The sequence below is a fragment of the Tympanuchus pallidicinctus genome, unplaced genomic scaffold (genome assembly GCF_026119805.1).
Source record: "Tympanuchus pallidicinctus isolate F22 unplaced genomic scaffold, pur_lepc_1.0 scaffold22, whole genome shotgun sequence".
Classification (NCBI taxonomy): domain Eukaryota; kingdom Metazoa; phylum Chordata; class Aves; order Galliformes; family Phasianidae; genus Tympanuchus; species Tympanuchus pallidicinctus.
Genome location: NW_026294739.1, coordinates 38,038,953 through 38,058,282, shown reverse-complemented (window position 1 = coordinate 38,058,282; position 19,330 = coordinate 38,038,953). Strand labels below are relative to the sequence as shown.

The window sequence follows — 19,330 nt, the reverse complement described above, 5'->3', positions numbered from 1 at the left end:
TCGAGCAGGCATTTGGTTTTCCATCTATTGATGTTTGATGTTTTTTTCTGAGGATCTTCATCAGTACCTGAAGACAGATTCAGAATCCAATTGCATTTCTACGATATCCACTCATCTGAGCTTGTGTTCTCCTTGCTTCTCTCTTGCTCATTGCAGGGGATCCATCTGCAGTGGAACCAAAATGCTTCTGTACTTCCTCACCCCACTCATCAGCTTGGCTCATGTTGGCTAAAAAGGTGAGAGGAAATGAAAGACATAACAGAGTTCCTACATGCCTGTTTCCAGTGGAAGTATGACTGTAACCACATTTACTTCTACCCAAACATCAGGATGTGCAGTCTGCAGGAAGATGTTAGGCTGGCTGTAAGTCTTTTACTTCCTTTCACATAAGTGTTTAGTGTCCTAGTTCAGCTTTAGAAAGTGCTCAATGTAGTAATTGTTTTCTTTGTATACTCTCTACGGTATTTCTGTTTAGTTAAAGCCATAAATTTGAATAAAGAAAGCAGTTAAAAAAAAGTAATAGAGAAGTGATAACTTCTTTATCCCCAGTTCCAAGCTCTGAGCAAGGTAGTGTTGGCTGTAGTTTTTATTTGGAGGAAAGAGAAGCAACCTTTCTCATAAACCTGTCACTTGTTGAACACAGAGGTGACCAAGCTTCCACAGCAGAGTGCATGACGAGGGTAAGATAAGCTCATGTAAGGATGTGGTGAGCCCTAAAGAGACAGGATTTTATGGCATGGGTTGAGAGCGTGGGATATGAGGTGCTGCTAAGTGGCATGCTATTTAATTAAGCACATCTCTTTCTGCATGGAGGTTTACTAGGTGACATATTCATATCCTGCCTTTTCTTATTCCCTTTGAAGCAAGCAGCCCAGTACTGCTTCATGTGGTTGAGATGTTGTTTTTCTACTTGAAGAGAAAGATGGAATAAAATTCTGAATTCTCATAGTTGAGCTGTGAGCTTGAACTTGTCAGTGATGGATATTCTCTCTTGCATGTAGAGGGCATTCTGCATTATTTCTCTAAAAACTGGATCTTGTGAAGTTTTACAGATTTGTTCTGGACCAAAAAGCTGTAAACCATCTCAGTTTGGACTTGTATTAGTTGGGTAGGTGCAGTCTTTGGGTAGCTGTTCATAGCTGTTTCTCATTGAACATGATAGCTTCCTTTGCATATTCACGCTCACTCTTCAGCTTACTCTTCATATTCAGTTCTTTGATCAGTCATATGCTAAGTTTTTAAAATATGCATCTTTTTAAAATAACCAACCACTTACATGCCTGCTTAATATGTCACTTTATTCAGAAAGTAATAAGAAGATGAAAGGAGGAAAGTGACTTTTGTGTAAAAATCTCGCTCCAGGTGTGAGTGGAGGGAAAAAAAATAGTCCTACTTTATTATGTCTTATCTTTGAAATTATGTAGGTATTTTTCAGTCAACAAATTAATTTTCAGCCGGAAAATCACAGCTATGAGTTGGTTGGGTTTTCACTCATCGTATCATACCATTACAGCAAAAACTGGAGTTCATAATGATATTGTGGAAACTGCTGATCAAAGGTTGTTTACATGGACTGTGTTCACTGATTTGCCATGTTGTCTCATACAGATGCGCTCTAATGACTATTCTCTGCAAAACTGAGTTCTCAAAAAGATTCTTTAATCTGATTACTCTGTAATGGTTAGTTATTCTTCAGTGTGACTTTACGTACATATCTGCTTGAATGCATGTTTCCCATCATTGTGATGCAAATATGCCACATAAGGAAGATATTTCAAGAACAAAATTACTTTGTCCAAAAGGAAATAGCAGCTACCCTGTATCTAATTAGCACCTTTTTAAAAATAGTTTAAAAAAATGGCTTTCAAAATCTAAGATGAGGAATTGTAATTCATCCATAGATATACATAGGTAAGAATTTCCACAATCAGACATAGCCTTCAAGCTATGCTACCTTCAATGTGATGTGGTCTTTAATTAGTCATTGATAGCTAATGCTATTCAGGAACAGCCAGTCTCCCCAGCAGTCAAATCAACAGCCATTCAAATACCAAAGAGTCTGAATATTACATACGTACAGATATTTTTATATGAAGTGAGTCTAGGAAGATAAAAGGCTTCCCATGGGGAAATATAAGAAATATATTTCATATTTCTGACCCTCTGTTAAAATAGTGAGTTTGCAGTTGAAGTTTTACACTGTTGCTGCTGACAGCACAGAGATTCTTCAATTCTACCCTAAAAACTAAGTAACAGATTTTGATGATGCAGTTAAGACTGTTTCCTCTTATCTCTTCCCCAAGGGAAATACGTTATCAAAGGCATTTTTATGTAGGTGCATCCATAGCTACATCTGTTCTAACAACTTCGTTGTAAAAAAAAAACTTGTTGGGAAAAAGTGAAAAATGCCTTTAACTGACACTACTATATTTAAAAAATAAAGTTGCAGTGTATGCTTGTCTTCCAGGAAATGTCAGTGCCTAGTCTTTTTGGCAGAAACATTTTCTTAACAAATTTGATATGTAAAGGAAGTATTTCTGTTATGCCACTCTGCAGTTCCTTTGTACGTTGGCCAGGCACACTGCCTAATTGCCTAAAACTGCCAACTGCAAAAGTCCTCAGTCGGGCATTCAGACTTCATTCCTTCTTTCCTTTGCCTTGGTAGTGCTTGGGGTGCTGCGTTTCTGCAATGAAGAAATATTGATTGAGGGAACTGAGAATTTGTGTATAGATCACCATTACTCTCCTCTCTTTGAAGATGTAGGGCAACCCTTCGGAAGAAAAGAATAGTGCTTGAAGTACAGTAATAGCTAAAGAAGTGTTCATTACCTGAACTCCGTTGCCTTTACTCTTGAAGCTAAGTAGCCCCTAAATTCTAATTAAATTTTACTAACTTGATATTTTCTGTTATGCTTTGTTAACAGGCTTTTCTTGTGCTAAAGTAAATCTGTTTGAAACTGAGCATGAGACTGCAGCAGTTTTTGTCCAGCTCCGATGGCCTGTGTTGGAACCAGTATTTTGGGTAACAAGCTTTCATGAGGCATTAACAGACTGAATACCTGTCTGGCATATACCTAGCAAAGAAGGGCAGAGGCATTCAGTGGCTCTTGTTTTACAGGAAGATGTGCCCTTTCCACATTCACCGCTCAGTAATTAAACAGAGATCAGTATGGGGAAATTTTAAAATAACCAAGTAATAGATGTGTGCTATTTTCAAAACAAAACCCAAGACAACCCACACTAACTTCCTGACTGCTTGTATTTCTAGTTTTCTATAGCGTTGATAATGCTTCTTGTCGTATTCACATCACAGAGGAACTGCACTTGTAAGTACAAGAGAAATGTTTGGGGCTACAAGTTTTTAAGTGTGGTTGTAATTCCACTTGTTGGCTTTGAGAAAGAGAAAACACCATCTTTCATCTTTGCATTTTTAGAGGGGAAAAAACTGTCATGTTAATACTGATAGTTGTCAAATAAGGTGATATTTTGTGTAATTACATTCAGGGTATTTTTTTCACAATTCGTTTGTCGGTCTCCCTATAGAATTTCTGAGGACGTTAGGGGGAGTGAAGCATACGTATTTATCCGCAGCTGGCAGCCCTGATCTCTACTTCAGTAGTCGAGCATTTCCATCAGTCAGCTGCCCCATACCTCGCCATACCCGACTACCGCAGCCTCAGAACACCACCTAGTGGTGCCGAACGTCCCCTCCAGCTAATTAAATACACAACTTTCCTCGTGGCTCTTCCAGTTGGGATTATTTCCCAGAACTGCTCCACCACGAGGTGAAATTGTGCTCCGGACTCCATCAGAACTCCCCGGAGTCTCTGCACACCTAAAGGCTACACTGAATGTCCCTCAAACGATGTGGCCATCGTGGCCTTCTTTCCTCAGCAGACACAGGTAGGTGCTTGGCAATTTTAGCTTATGAGGATATGAGATTTTGGGGTATATAAATTATGTAGTGTGGAAAATCGTGGCCGGTGCCCTTTTCCTATGCTAATTTGAAGGTTTTATTTATATATATATATTTTAAATAAAAATTCCTTACTGTATTTAGCTTTCTGTGTGAAAGACACACAGGTATGCCCAGATGGCCTCGAGCAGGTGACCAGATATGGAAATTGGTGGACAGAGAGAAAAACAAGCTGTGCTGAAGCACCGAGTGCCCCGAGGACAGCCGTCTGGCTGCACTCTGTGTTGCAGAACAAAGCAGTTTTGTCACGCTGCAGCTGTCAGCGCCGCTCAGCAAGCTTGCTGCTGCATTCTAAGGAAATCCGTGGCTTTTGATTTCCTTCCTTGACCGTGCAGGGGGTAACTCAGCGCTACGACATCAGCAACCGGAACCCAACGCCGCGGAGCCGGAAATCGCTGAGCAGCCTCAGCACGGAGCTGCTGGGCCGCAATGGCGACACGGCCGAGGAGGGGGCGGAGGGACAGACTGAGCGCGGTGTGCCCTGCTGTGAGACGGCACGGGCCCCGCCCCTGTCCGCGGCCCGGCCAATCGCGCTCCTCCCCGCTCCGAGCAGCCAGCCAATGAGCGAGAGCCGCTTTTCTCATTTCTCGCACCGGTGCTTTCTTCCTGCAGAGGGAGTGACAGGTGCGTCGGTGCGTCCCATTGGCCCGTCTCCCGGAGACTGACGTGTCCTCGGGCCAATCCCCAGCACCGGGACGCAAGGCTGTGCGGCCGCCAGCCGCGCGGCGTGAGAGGGGAGAGGCGTGCCTCACCGCATCACCACGCGAACGACGGCCGTGATCGGTCAGCCGCAGTCTCACCGCCCCGCCCCGCCGAGCCCTAGCGGAAAAACGATTGGTTACGGGGAAGGCCGGGCCCGGATGTGCGAGTCCGGGGGGCGGGCTTTAAATGGGGGCAGCGGCGGGGGGGAGAGGAGCGGCGGCGGTAGTTACGGCGGCTGGCGGGGCCTGGGCCGCGCGTGCAGCGGGAACGCGGTGAGAGAACGGCTTGGGGTGACACCGGGGGGGGGGCGGGCCGTGGCACGCGCGCGGCTGGAGTCACGTGCCTGCCCGTTTAGGGCCGCGCCGAGGAGAGGTGGCGCCACGACTGCAGGTGCCGGGGGTCGGCTGGGCCGGGCTGGGGTCGGAGCCCCGTGCTGTGGGGCGGCACGGCTGAGCGGAGACGGCTGGGAGCGATTCTGCGGCATAGGCGGCCGCGTTGGTGCGCGCTGCGAATGTTGCGTTTCGTGACTCCTGAGGAGTCGCTTGTGGAGGAGTTGTCATTTCTGAGGGTTGATGCGGGGCGCCGCCTGGTTCCCGGTGGCGAGGAGGGGCAGCGCTGTGTGGGTGCGGTGCCGTAGAGCCTCGCGGTGGCCGCAGGTCGGCCGACTGAACTGTGCGGGAGCCCCGCCTGGTGTTGCTGCTTCTTCCGGGGTCGTCGGTTCTCCATCGAATGTAACGCTGTCGCAGGTGAGGCTGAGGGCGGCCGGATAGGTTAAGGAGAGCGCCTCGTGAGATCTCGGTGCAGAATAACGTCTAGAAGCTTTCCTGTCGTTTAATGAGGGCTAAAACATGCTTCGCTTGGTGACGAAACCGGTTCTTAATAGCTTGTAAATAGGCGTCTCTGAGACGACGAGCTTTTCAGCTGAGCTGGAAGTGTGCTGAGCTGCACAGCCGCCTTCTGAGCTGGAGCCGGCAGCTGAGCTCCGCAGCAGCGATCGGCTCGTGGAGCAGCTCCCTTCCCGCTGACAGGCTGGGCTGTTCTGTGCATTCCTACCTCGTTCTCTGTCCTCTTCAGCTCCTGTATCTCCTATCTCTTATTCTGTAGTAGTGCAATTTATATTACCAATGTTTTCCAAAAAAAACCACCAACAACCAGGAAATGTTTCATCTCGAACTTATCAAGTAAGCACCCTGGGGTCCAAGTCTGCACCTCAGCTTCCTGAAGTTTTCTCTTGTCAGAGCCATAGCGCTCAGATGCTCTTTGTACGTCAGTTCCTCTGTCCTCTGGTTATCCTAAAATTCCCTGAGGAAATGCCTTGTGTTTTTCTAGGCGAGCATCTTGCTATTTGAGCCTGGCCAGGTTTCACATAAGAGGAAGGGCCTGTGGCATATCCCTCTGGCAGGACTCTGCTTTGTAGATAGGAGATGGGAAAGGCAGCAACAGATGGGCTGTTTCTGCTGTCCCACAGCATGCCCCGGCGCTGCCTTGCCGGCTGTTGGCGCTGCCTCGGCTGACGGGACTCTGGCTGCTGAGAAGGAAAAATATCTGGAGGGGCTGTGTGCTGGAATGTTTGCCTGAGATGATCTCGGGCTGGGAGAATGAATTAGTTTGCATCACTTTTCTGAAGGGTGCTTGTGTTTGTGTTGTTTTTTGTTTTTTTTTTAATGCTGGTCTATTTTATAGACTGGATGGCTGTTAGACAAAGTTTGAGATCAGGGTTTCTTTTAAACCATTCCTGCTGGGTAAATACTCTGGCTTTTTTTTTTTTTTTTCCTTAACAAGATAAGCGTTTACTGCCTATTTGGGAAGAGTTCTGTTCCTTGTCTTATCGTTTTCTCTAGGAACTAGTCAAAGCAATGTGTGAACAGGTGGCAGCTTGTGTACTGTAGGAAATAAGCGGTAGTGTTGACCACAGTAGGACCTGTGCTATTTTCTCTCAGTTTGCCACATTCTCTGAACTGCCTTGGCCAGTTTTGTACGATTTCCTATTAAAGAAATTGAGCAAAATGAATTGTCTGAAAACTTAATGTAATCACCAAAGGGTGGGAGGAGGGGAGGAATGTTGGAGGCTGGGAGGACGGGAGGGGGAGAGGAGTGGAGGAAAGGGGGACAGTGCCAGACATGAGGTTGTAGAGATGAGAGAGTTCTTGTGCTATCGGTAACAAGACTTTTTTAAGACAAATGAACAGAAATGCTGCTGAAGGTCTTTACATGAGGAGGAGCAGTGTGAGTTATTTAGACAGTAGATAAAACGCTGGAGCTCTGAATACTGCTGAAGTCTTTGTTATTGAATTGCTGATCTAATGGGTGCTAAGCCTTAGTGCTCCTAATGAACCCATTAAATAGCTACAGAAAATCATTCGTGTTCTGTGGCTTTGTCTCTTCCTGGCGGGGTTCCAGCATAGTTGAAAGCAAAATGACATCTGTGTGATGCAGACTCAATGGGAGGATCATCCCTTTCACTAGGGATGGCAGAGATTATTTTGAACTGGAGTGCTTCGGAAACACACCAAGTTTGGAATTTATGCAAGGCACAGCACTTAACAAGAGTGCAAGAGTAAGCCTTGTTAGTACTGTCTGATGCTGGGTATGAATATGAAGTGGTAACTTTTAGTATGGTACTCATAGAAGGTGTTCATTGATGGAGCTCAGCCAATAGATGGTCTTTTCTCTGCTTGGCAAGATGAAGAACAGTTTGCAGAATCTTTCTCATCTTTTTAACAGAATGCGGGAGATTAAGTGCAAGAATATTTTGTAGGCAGCTGTATATTGTACGGAAGTCTAATAAATAATAGAGGTTTGGCAGTTTTAGCTGTTATTCTTAACTACGAGTTCTCATTTCTTACAGGAATATAAAGCTGGTTATGGAATCTATCTGATATATTGAGTCCTGCTTATCTGTGAGGATGCATACTCATTCTATGTATTTTCAGGCTATAAACCAGAGAAGTGTGAAGAAACAGAAGATATTGAACAGTTGTGGACTTTGATTTGAAATACTCGTTATGAACCCTTTCTGGAGCATGTCTGCAGCTTCTGGGCGCAAGGTAGAGATGTAGTGAATAGCCACTGCAATTTGGCATCGGGAGGGCTGGGTCATGTTCATCAAAGGGTCGGCTGCATTAATTGGAATGTGCATGTGGAGGAACTCTACTTCAGAATTGGCTGTAATGGGTTATCTGAAGTATTTTCAAGAATGGAAGATAAGCTTGTTCAAATAGTTGAAAGACTTAATAAACGAGTGTCGTAAGAACCGTCTCCTATAAACCTCAGCTGGATGTTGTGCATGCAGTGAAGTGTTGGCAAAGCTGCATGGATAACATTGTTAGTTTCTACATTTTATTGTATCTAAAGGCATGATTGTTGTAGGGTTAGTCCCTTCTCAGGATTTTCAGTGCTATGTATAACTTCATTGATGGTGCTTGTGACCAGAGTACTGCTACCAGTGCAGGTCTGAAGTCCTTCACAGTACCATACTGTAAATCACCACTGCCCAGTCCCAACTCTGTAACCTGCAGGTTTGTCTTGGCAACTTGTGGAAAGATTTTGAGATCTGTGTGTAATGCAGTGTTGTGTAGGTGACAGATGAAGTACAAGGTTTCTTGTTAGTGGGCTTGGAAAGGTCGTTACAACAAAACCATTTGAACTGTTCTTGGTGTCGGTGTCAAACAGCGACTCTCCCGCAGTGGGAGTGGGCTGTGTGCTCAGTGTGCAGGGGGCTGTTTGTCCTAGCATAGACAGGAAGTGAGATATAGGAAGCTTTCTGTAGAAAGTTCCCATCTCAGCTTTACTACGTTACTTTTCAGAGACTTGTTGAAGTCTAGAATGGGAGGATGGTTGTCAGTGGAGAAGTGATTTATCTTGATACATTGCGTGCTGGCAATAGTCTGACTTCTGAGCTGATGGTTTATATTACCTGCTTCCAGTTTCTTAAAAAAATACAATCCTAACCTGCAGATTTCCTATCCACCATTGGTTACTTTTGTGCTTGTAGGCTAGGGTTAAAACAAAAGCTATAAAGATGCACACACCTCAATGCCCTCCCCCCCCCTCAAAAAAAAGTAAAAAACCAAAACAACCCAACATAAATTTTGTTGGCCACACTTGTAAGTAGTGCAGTAGGATTTAAGCCTATGTTAAAACACGTTCTTATGTTAAATATTTTTCATTTCAGCCTCTTATGTCATGGTTTTATTTTAAATCTAACAGAGACCTGAAGCTGATGAGAAAACTTTGAGCGGGGAGCTGAGAAGCAGTCCTCCAAGAGCTTCTGTGAAGAAACAGTTGCCTTCTGTTCCAAAAAATGCTGTGCCAGTTACCAAGCCTGCCTCTCCTGCCATGTCGTCCCAGTCAACGAATGGAACACATGCTTCTTATGGGCCTTTTTATTTGGAGTATTCCCTCCTTGCAGAGTTGTAAGTTTTCACATTTAAAAAAAAAAAAAAAAAGCTTCTCTTGGGTTACTGAACTTATGCTTGAGTGGGGGAAGAAAGCAACGCGCAGGGATCTGCTTCTGCCTGGTGTTTCTGCCCTGAAGAACACAGTAAACGTCTCTGTTCTATCAAATTGTTTTTCTTGAGCAGCAACCTCACTCTAGAGATTGCTGAGGAGAAGATGGGAAGTGTTTAGATGTGATTTTCTGAATTCTTATTTCTCATTCTAAGTAAATATATTTTATGTTTGTGCCTTTGGACCAGTTATAAGAGCTTGGTTTTTTTCAGAAATAGCTACTTCTTAGAACCATTATTAAATTAGAAGCAAGCAGGTGTCTAGTAGGAAGTTGGTTATAATTGTAGTCCACCAGATAGTGGAGTTCAAATGTGGAACACTTGAGTGCTTCCTGATGATACAGCTTGCTAAGTGGGTATTAGGGAGACAATCCTTTCCTGTCTCTGTGATATTTAAAATGAATCATAAGAGGGAGGAGTTACTGCAGTTTAAAGTGCCTTTGTTGGGTCAGTTGCTTTGATCCAGTCTAGTGCTTTGCAGAGTGTGGATCATACAAACCTATACGTGTGCAAAGCTTTTTAGTTTTATGAAGTTACTGAAGCTGTTTTCTGCTATGAAGCTGGAAAGATTTCCTCTGCAATAGATGTTCTGGATTCTCAAGTATTCAGTGCCTGCTGGAATGAAATCCCTTGAGTCCTGATGCAATGCTAACTTTCAGTTCTTGCATTTAACCCTTGCATTGAAAGTGAGTAGTCAAAACATTGAATCTTCTTGTTCAAGCTGACTTCTTAATTCAAAAAGATGGTTTTCTTCTGCAGCATGCCACAATGCATTGGTGTTCCTGTGGCTGGACAGATCCATATATAGTATGAAAGTGGTTAGCAGAGAAATGTCTTACTGCTTTTTTTTTTTTTTTTAATTGTTTATTAATGCAACCATGCTGAATTCAGTTTAATTGGCCTGTACAGCAACTAACTGGGAAGCCTATGAAATGAATATTTCAGTTCATGATGTATAGTTTTCAGTAGAATCTGCATGCCTTACAACTATAGCTGGTTAAACTTCCTGGGAATTCTTGTGTTTGTGAATTTGAAAACAGTGGAAGTAGCACATTTTAGCTCTGCAGGAGGAGTGCTGGTTATGGAGTGGAGTTTCCTAAAAGGTTAAAGAAGAAACAGAAACTCTTTATGTAATTCATTGCTCTCTGGTGACTGACGGTTGCGATTTGATCATCAGTACAAAAAATGAAATAGCAAATAAATGCTAGCATGGGAAAATGTGTTGGTCCATCCTGGCAATGAGATGCTCAAAATGCTTGATGTAGATTTCCACCATGCTCTGTTTTCCACCTGTCCTTTTTATTCTCTGTTAATTGGTTTTGTTCTGCGCCAGCATGATTCTTGTTTGTCACGCAGCATAGTCTTATCTTAAACTGAGAAGGTACTTGTTCAGAATTTTGAGTTAAAGCTATGATAAAAGTTTGGAATTAACTGCAAGCCTAAAACTGCATTCAGAATCTCTTAATTGCATCCCTTCTTTCCATCTTTACTTGGAAACTGGGCATTCAGCAGAGAAGTATAAAGGCATTATGTACATCTTTTGGAGAAAGAACTTATGTCTACTTTTCTGCTGACAGTTTTCTCAGGAGAAATGATGTTTCCTCCTTGTAGGAGAGTGGAGAGCTAGGAAAAGCAGAGTGTAAGTTCATGGACAGCCTCCTGTATGGCTACTGGCAGTACATTCTGGCCTTACTACTGTCACCTTGCTGTAGGAGTAGTGTGGCTGTGGAGCTCTCCTAAATGCTGATTCTAATTGCAGTACGTTGGTCGTGAAGCAGAAGCTGCCAGGTGTCTACGTGCAGCCATCTTACAGATCAGCACTGAGTAAGTTTAAATTTAACTTTGAAAACTTGAATAATTTCATGTTTTGAAATTCTTCTGCTCAGGAAAACTTTCTCACTTGCAGTGTGGTTTGGAGTGATATTCATAAGACACGGGCTGTACCAGGATGGTGTGTTCAAATTTACAGTCTATATTCCGGACAATTACCCTGATGGAGACTGCCCGGTAAGTGGCTCTGCTTGTGTGTCTTGGGTTTTTCTTCTGCTCTGCTGCTTCAAGTTTGGCTCTTTGTTACAGCCAGTGTTAACAGCTGGCTTCTCACTTCTTTGAACTGGTTTTGTTTAGTTGGCTGGGCATGTTTGTGATGCATCCTGTACGTATCTCCTATCATCAATGGAGGGAGCTTGCTGCTTTTATTACTGAGGCTGGTGCAGAGTTTGATACATTGGAGCATAAGCAGTCCAGCAGTTCTTTACCTCAACTCTGGAGTTGTTGCTTTCTTGCCAAAGAAGTTCAAGTTTAAGCATTTATGTATCCAAATCCTGAGCAGCCTGTGGTGGAATGTGAAATCCAGATGCTTGCGCTGTACCCAGTGTTGTACTGCAGGATTTCTTGCCTGTATCTTTTCTAAATACATTGAAACAAAGCACTATGAGAGTTTGAGGAGAAAGCTGATGAAGTAGCACGAAATGGAGATGGGTAGTATGGTGTTACCTTTGATCTTTGCTTTTTCTTTTTCCTTTTAGGGAAAGGTTTCCAAGTTACTACTTTCCTTTCCTGCCATTTGTGGCAGTGTGACTCTCTCTGGAGCAGAGCATCCGGTCATCTTGGCCAGATTTATTTAAGAGGAAGGTTGGGGGTGGGTGTACGTAGCTGCTGTAGCTGAGATTGAGCTGCTGTGTCAGGAAGCTCCCTGTTTGGCACCAAGCTTTGTGTAAAGCTTTACAGGGACAGAATTAGTATAAAACAGTTTATTTCAAAGACCGGTCTTAAATGTCTCTGACATATCCACCATTCTTGTGCTAGCATGGGACTTTATAAGTCTTCCTGTTGAAAGTAATTTAACTATTGTTATTTTTAGAGGAATGCACAAATGCAAGAAGAAACAAACTACAGAGCTGAAGGCCCTTAGAAAATGTGTAGGATAAAGGAAATTACAGATTGTAGCTCAAGAATGTAAAGAACTTTCAGCTGAAGGTTTTTTGTGTTTTTTTTTCTTTTTTTTCCTGGCTTAATCTGATCTTATCTGATGTTGTTACCTGTGCTGGCACTGGTACTTGTGCTGTTAGCTGGATTAGTCTCCTGATTCAGTGCTAAGAATGTCAGAGAGGACAGGGCCCTGCATGTAACGTGGGTGTGCTGGGTTACAGTTTCACAGTTGCTTTCTTGTTGTATAGTGGGAATTAATTGATGTTTGGAAGCAACATCTCACTCACCAGTGAAACACAAAAGACCTGAAGCCCCCTCACCCACTGCTTTAACTTTGGGGTTTTCTTGTTTCCAACGCAGCGCCTGGTTTTTGATCTGCCCGTCTTCCATCCCCTGGTGGATCCCTTGTCTGGGGAGCTGGACGTGAAACGAGCATTTGCAAAGTGGAGGTTAGTGGCAACATATGGACATGCAGTTTGGAAGGTTCTTTCCTTTTTTCACCTCGTTTTGTTCTTTTTTAGGCGAAATCATAATCACATATGGCAAGTGCTCATGTATGCTCGCAGAGTCTTTTACAAGATTGATACAAGCAGTCCTCTGAACCCCGAGGCTGCAGTGCTGTAAGTATCTTCCAGGTGTTTAAGATGTGATTTCTTAAGAGACTTTGGCATAGAAGTACAGAATCAAGAGATCTGTATAATTGTTTGTGATCTCCATGTCTGCAGCTCATTGTGCTACAAACCAAGCTGAGGCTTTGCCCGGTCTGTCTGTGCTTCCAGGGCAAACCTGTACCTCCTTTTGCAGGTACTTGACACGGCTTATTTCTCTGTTGTAGGTATGAAAAAGATATTCAACTGTTCAAAAGTAAGGTGGTAGACAGTGTCAAACTATGCAGCAGTCACTTATTTGATCAGCCCAAAATAGAGGATCCCTATGCAATCGTGTGAGTACATCTCCATGCTTTGGCAACAAGTTCTGGTATCATTTTTTTATTTGAAGCCTTTCCCTTCCAGTAAATTCCAGTTGGATGACCTGTTCTTTTGTAAGAGTACCATGTAAGAGTACCTTGAATAAAATACTAAGTAAATCTAAGATTATCCAACACTGTGTTTTTCTGTTGGAAAAGGTCCATGTCAATGTGTAGTAAGTTCTTCTTACAAAAACTCCAGATTTGTAATTGACTTGAAGTTAAGCAAACTAAACCAAGTAAAAGTGCTTTTTTTTTCCTGTCTTACTTCTCTCAGTGTGCTTGCAAAAATGTGGAGTTATAGAACTGTATTTTCTCCACAGTTTTTCTCCTTGGAATCCAGCAATACATGATGAAGCTAGAGAGAAGATGTTGACTCAGAAGGTATGAATGAAGTCCAGATTTTCCCTATAGAAAAGATTTATTGCCTGATAAAGGAAGGAAATGCTCTGTGTCTCTTTGTGGGGAGCATGAACCAGGCAGACTTTATTCTGCTTCTCTTCTGGATCTGGAGATGTGCTGAAACTGAATTAATGTCCTAACTAAGTGGCTGTGTGGCTGTTCTAACTTCACTGTGTTAAGCAATTAATCATTCAGCCGGGTAGAGTGCTTTGTTAGGCTGAGTACAATTGTTAGTAAATTTGGCAGGTTTTTTTTATTTAGAGATGGAAAGGAAAAAGAAAGGAGAGATTTGCTGGCTGTTTTTTTAGCTTGTCCTGTCATGGTTGGTGCTGCTGCATAACCTCACAACCTCCAACTTTCTTCTTCTGTTCTTGTGAAAGATATTTAATGAGTGAATCAAAACTTCAGGGCGTTCTTGTAATTTGAAAACCTTTTGGGGACTGTTACTTCTGCCTCAGAGCACTTGGATACAGCAAGAGTGTGTTTGTTTGTACAGTTTCCAACAGAGCAATACCTTCAATATTTGCACAGTCAAAGTGCAGTGATGCTGAGTGTGCCTTTACCTGCTCCAGAAATGTGAAGGAGTGAAGAGAACTTTCTAATGGCTTTTGAGCTAAGCAATGCATACAAAAACTGGAAGAGGCTTTCTTCTCTCTGTTGGAGAGATTCAAAAGAGATGAGCCTTCATTCTGAAGAGTTTAAGTCTTTTTAAATATCTGAAAACACACTTTCCCTCTCATTCAGTTTATTATTTTTATATTTTAAATGATTCCTAGTACCTGGCAGGAATTGACACACAGCAATTCTGAGTCTGCATTGAGCAGCATGACAAGTGACCCAACTTGCAGCATCTCAGGATTCTGAGGTGGTGGTTGGTATCTGTGTTGAACTGGCCAAAAAAACTGTCAGCGTTTTCATTTCAAACTGCACGTGTGGTGCTTTATTTGCTGGAGTTGTTTGATGATAGCAAGAGTGCTCAGGCTTCTGTGCCTTAGGAGTGCCTGTAAAAGTAAGTTCCCCAGTTCTGCCTTCTTTTCCTTCTGCTGCAACCCTGTTTATTACCCACATAATTTCTGTGCGCTGAGAAACAACTGGCTGTGCTGGAGCTGTTAACAGCAAGTGAGTGACATAAGTGCTTTGATTTGGATTCACTCTTCTTTCTGTACAACTGTGACATTTGGCAAACAGCAGTGCAGTGCTGCTGTGCCTCGTTCTCCAAACAGAATGCTGTATCCAAGGAGTATCTGTTTAATCTTTATAGTTTAATTGGGTGACCGTACATGAACTAAGTCATTAAAACTCTCCTGTAGTTTCAGTGTAGATCTACACATGCCGTGCGTACTCACAGAAATTAAAGTAGTAGCTGTTTCTCTTTGAGAAGATGATACTGACCTCGTTTCTGCTTGTAATTGTCAATCTGAAAATGTGTGAGAAGGTATGCAAGAGGGTTTCTGATAATTCTGACTTCAATTTTCTTCTACCTAGAAGAAACCAGAAGATCAGCACTGCAAAAGCATGCATGTTTCTGGCCTGTCGTGGGTAAAGCCTGGCTCAGTTCAGCCCTTCAGCAAAGAGGAGAAGACAATGCCCACCTAGCTCTTCTGGACTGTGGTGCACAGAACACTTTCTATGGGTGGAGGGAATGTAACAGAGGGAGAAGCAGCAAAGCAGCAGTTTACGGATTAGTAAGAACTGAACTGTGGCAGTGACTCCAGTAAACTTGCTTGGATTACTCAGTGTCAGCGTTTTACCCATATGCATTAGGTTTTAAAGGCTTGCCTGGAGTTTGGAAGTATCTCTGAACACTGCAGTACTTCAATCTGAAGACTGTCTAGAGTGGGTAATTCCTCAGGGCTCTGACATGCCTGGAGGTTTGGGGTTGCTTTTAAGCTTTTATTTTTTCCCTCCAGGAAATGGCTTTTTTTTTTTTTTTTTCCCTGAATTTTAAATGGCTGGCAGAAACACTAGCAGGAAATATGATGCCAGAATGCCAGAGGTAAGCTGTGTTCATGTAAACTAATATAGCAGAGTTAAACAATATATTTAATGGTTTTAAATACTTTGGTTTCTATTGTAAATATGATAGGATTTGAAATTGTAAATAGATGGTTCAGTGACTCCATTTAGCACTTTCCAGAGATAAAGCTGAGGATGATCCTCAGTGGATGACGTACTATTGATTTGTAAATGGATGCTGTCACTAAAGCACACATTAGTCTGACAGGGTCAAAGAAGAATGTCAGGCTTAATAGACTTTTATTACATAAACACTAAAATCAAAGCTTTTAATGGTGGTCTCTTGAGCTAATAAAATGGTAGAGGATTTTAGATTCCCTAGGTGTCTACGCTGTAGGGATTAAATAGAATAGCTTGACTAATGTGTGTTACTGGTGACATCTTAAGAAAATAAAATGGAATCATCACTTTGCATCTGTCCAACTGTTTGTGTTTTAGACACCTAGTAAAGCCTGGAACCGGGCTGGAAGTGCCTGGCAACAGAAGTGTTTGTAGGTGTCCTGTTGTGTGCTGAAGAGACTGGTTGAATGGTTTTGTTCCACATCTAGGAGAAGCTTTCCGAAGCTGGTGTGAGTTCAGGGCAAAGTTTTCTACTTTGCATGAGAGTCCTCCTGATATCCTAATCCAGCATAAGCTCTTATTGCAGCAAAACGGGATTTCTCTAAAATGCAGAACTTGTGGTGCTAGCCTGTCACTGTTGGGCCTTTTTTCTTTAAGTCATGCTCATATCCGTATGTTTGGTATTAATGCAAACCCTGCTGACCAGAAACAAGGTCTGGTGACTTTGTATGTAGTCATGGTATAAGTTTTTGGGTTTGTTTGTAGCTTTTGTATTACAGAAACTAAATCTGCGTGTCCTAGAACAACCTTTCTATCTTAAAGAACAGATTCTTAGCTTTTAAGGAAATGTATAATGACTGCACAGGTGAAATACTATCGTATCCCAAGTGATTAATTTAACACAGCCAAAGGGTGATGTGTGCGGTCTCTGCACAGCATTAAGGATGTACGAATTAAGGCACAGAAGTCTTAATGTGTGTTGCTTTGAGGCTTTTGAAGGTTCTGCCTTGGAGATGCAGTGGTTTCCTGGGGCTGGCTGGGATGTCTCTTGTACTTCTGGAATTCCTGTTTTGGTGAAGAGGACTCTGGTCATGTAAATCAGTACAGCTGCCTTAAATATCCTTAATGGCTGCAAATGCATGGTGGGTTTTTTTATCAGGAACTGTACTGATAGTGATGTTTCAGCTGTACTGAAAATCCTGTGTCTGGGAGGCTGAGCACCTGCCCCAACTGCAGCACTGGCTGTGTGTGCTGGTGGCAGCTGTGGTTCCCCTGTGCAGCTCCTGGGTCACCTCAACATGGCTGTGGTCGCTGCTCCCCAGGATCTTCACTGAGCGGGAGCTCAGCTTTTCTCTGGTCTTGATCTCTGCAGTGCTTTTAGGTATCTTAGTATCTCTTAATTACTGCTGTGCTTTGTAATTTGTATTGTTAGGAAGGGAGTAAGAGGTAGCTCGTGTCCACCTAGTGCCTTTCCAGCACTTCAGTGTGCAGACACGGGTGTTCTCTCAGCCTGTGTGTGTGGTGCAGTGCTCACAGCAGCTACAGTTTAATTCGGGGATTATTTCTGGGACTGGGGGTTGAACTGATGGACAACTGGCTTAATGCTTGGAAAACGTTTCGTTGCTGTATAACCTGTCTCTTTAATTGCAGTGCAGCTGATTTTCGTGCTGGGTGGGGAGAACTTCTCTGGCTGCTGTTATTTGCATGACAGGGAGAAAATGCCTGATAATACTAAAGATGTGTTTGTTCATTTTCACACTGGTCTATTGCATACGTACCCTTGTAACAAGTATGCGTGTGCCCCTTTCTAACAAATCAGTTCAGGCAGTGAAGCACGACTGCTGTCCTGCAGCTTCTCTGCTAGGGAAGTCTCTAGAATGGAGTACTGTGTACCTGAAGAGGAGTTTAAAGCAGCGCTGGACTTGAGAAAGGAACGGCTAAACTCCTTCTAACTTGGTGCAGAAGGAAAAGACATCCTGGTGTCACTCACCACGGTTAAGACTTCTCCTCCAGTAGCCCTGCTGGCCTGTGTCTGAAGGGGCAGGGGAGCACCAGGCGTGTTGGAACCACCAGAAGACCTTTGGGAACTTCCACTGGAAGCCAGGAGTGGAGTAACTGATCTGAAAGGTGAGCTGTATTATGTGCTAAGTGATGGTTTTGATTCAAGAAAAGGTTTCTGTGAAGGTTTCTATTGTACTGGCCTGTGGTGTAGCTACTCAAATACTGTGAATGTTCATTCTCCTGCTGCTCTTAGTTCTCTTTTCTTGGGAAGGCTGAAAGTCTTCACATTCAGTATTTGTGATATTTAATGAAGCAGGGACTCCTGTGGAACAAAAAATGGGCCTAGAATTTGGACTGAATGCATTGGAGCAGTGAGACAGGGAGCCAGAAGCAGAGCACGGAACTGCAGTGTTCCTTTTTAGTTACCTTGATCGTTATTCGGGTACAGATTTCCTAAGCTGCTTAACTGAAGGCCTTGCGTGGAAATTCAATCCCTTCTAATTGTGGGATGCTCTGTCATTTCAGCAGGGAAAGCTTAATTCTGATGGTGTATGAACACCAAGTTACCGTGGGGTTGGACAGGGAATGCATGCAGGAAATTGATGGCCATACGGAATAGCTGTAACCATCTCCCAGCAATTCAGAGATGTGGTACAATTGTTTGTCTGATTGTTGCTGGGGTTTAGAAAAGACCACAATTAAAGGAAAAGCAATAACAAGAAAGGAGCTGAAATAATGATTATTTGAGCAAGTTTTGTTTCTTTGAGGGCAGTCTGGATTTCTTAGTGAAGCCCATGTTAATAGCAGTTTACTTATGAGAAAATAATTGTATATATTTAAAGAATGCTGAATTTATTTCTAGTTCAAAATTAAGAAATGGCATAATCTTTTTTTTTTTTTTTTTTAGATTGAAAAAGGGAAGAGAAGAATAACAGATCACCTGTAAGCAGTTCATGCTCAAAAAGGAGCTGTTCCAGGAGCAAGGCAGGCACACAGCACCCAAACCGCACTTTGGTGCCAAATGCTTTTCTCCAGCACTTAGCTGTTATCTTTCCTATTACAGCTGTCAGTCATTTCATGAAAAACGGACTGAAAATGTTGCAGTCTCTGTCAATACTTGGCTGAAGTAACACTTTAAAAACACTCAGAAATGTAATGCTTACAGTTCTGATTTCTGTAAAGAATATTTCAGAAAGAGAAATGGAAGTTACGCTAGCAGGAAGCATTTTGAAACTACGACTTAAACTGTGCAAGAATAATTTTTTTTTGAGTGAGCAGTTAATGCAACATCACTCTGTTACCTGACACCCCAGTGCTAATGTCTGACTGAGCTGCTTGTGATTCAGTACATGGTGTGCCTGGGAGCACCCAGCCTCGTGCTATTTTGGTGTCTGTGCCGTCGGCGCAGCCTTTGACAGATGCACACTGGGGGAAGCTTTGCCCGTATGAAGCTTTCTTCACACAAGCCTTATTATGAGTTCTTTATTGAAAAATACACTTGCAATATTTTCATACAAATTAATGTAAATGGTACAGAATAACAAGAATTGTCTGACAAGTTCATAAATATTTTTACAGGAACATCTACACCACTGCTTGACTTCAGGCCTTACACAGGTAAGAACAAAAGACGCCTTTATTTTACCTTAACTGATTTTATTGTGGAATTAAGTCCTAAATCTTCCCGTTATTCAAAGGAGCGGGGATAAATGAGAACACTGAGCTTTCAAGTTCTGCTTCCTTATAAAACCTTCTAGCATCTGTGTG

The 19,330-nt window shown here is 42.9% G+C and overlaps 1 protein-coding gene across 4 annotated transcripts; it reads left to right on the top strand.

Annotated features, from left to right (window-relative positions):
* The first annotated feature begins 3,766 nt into the window (after positions 1 to 3,766).
* Positions 3,767 to 15,914, top strand: AKTIP (AKT interacting protein). 4 transcript variants are annotated; one of them, XM_052685675.1, is made up of 10 exons: positions 3,767 to 3,903; positions 7,612 to 7,725; positions 8,888 to 9,093; positions 10,946 to 11,010; positions 11,093 to 11,193; positions 12,478 to 12,566; positions 12,639 to 12,737; positions 12,953 to 13,060; positions 13,408 to 13,468; positions 14,972 to 15,914. In XM_052685675.1, exons 2-10 carry the CDS (start codon positions 7,684 to 7,686, stop codon positions 15,080 to 15,082), a joined length of 882 nt encoding a protein of 293 aa, XP_052541635.1. In that variant the 5' UTR covers positions 3,767 to 3,903; positions 7,612 to 7,683; the 3' UTR covers positions 15,083 to 15,914. The 4 variants fall into 4 exon arrangements, with proteins under 4 accessions (XP_052541635.1, XP_052541637.1, XP_052541634.1 ...); XM_052685677.1 differs by lacking the exon at positions 3,767 to 3,903 and adding an exon at positions 4,843 to 4,950 and having other exon boundaries at positions 14,975 to 15,914; XM_052685674.1 differs by lacking the exon at positions 3,767 to 3,903 and adding an exon at positions 4,843 to 4,950.
* Positions 15,915 to 19,330: the final 3,416 nt, after the last annotated feature.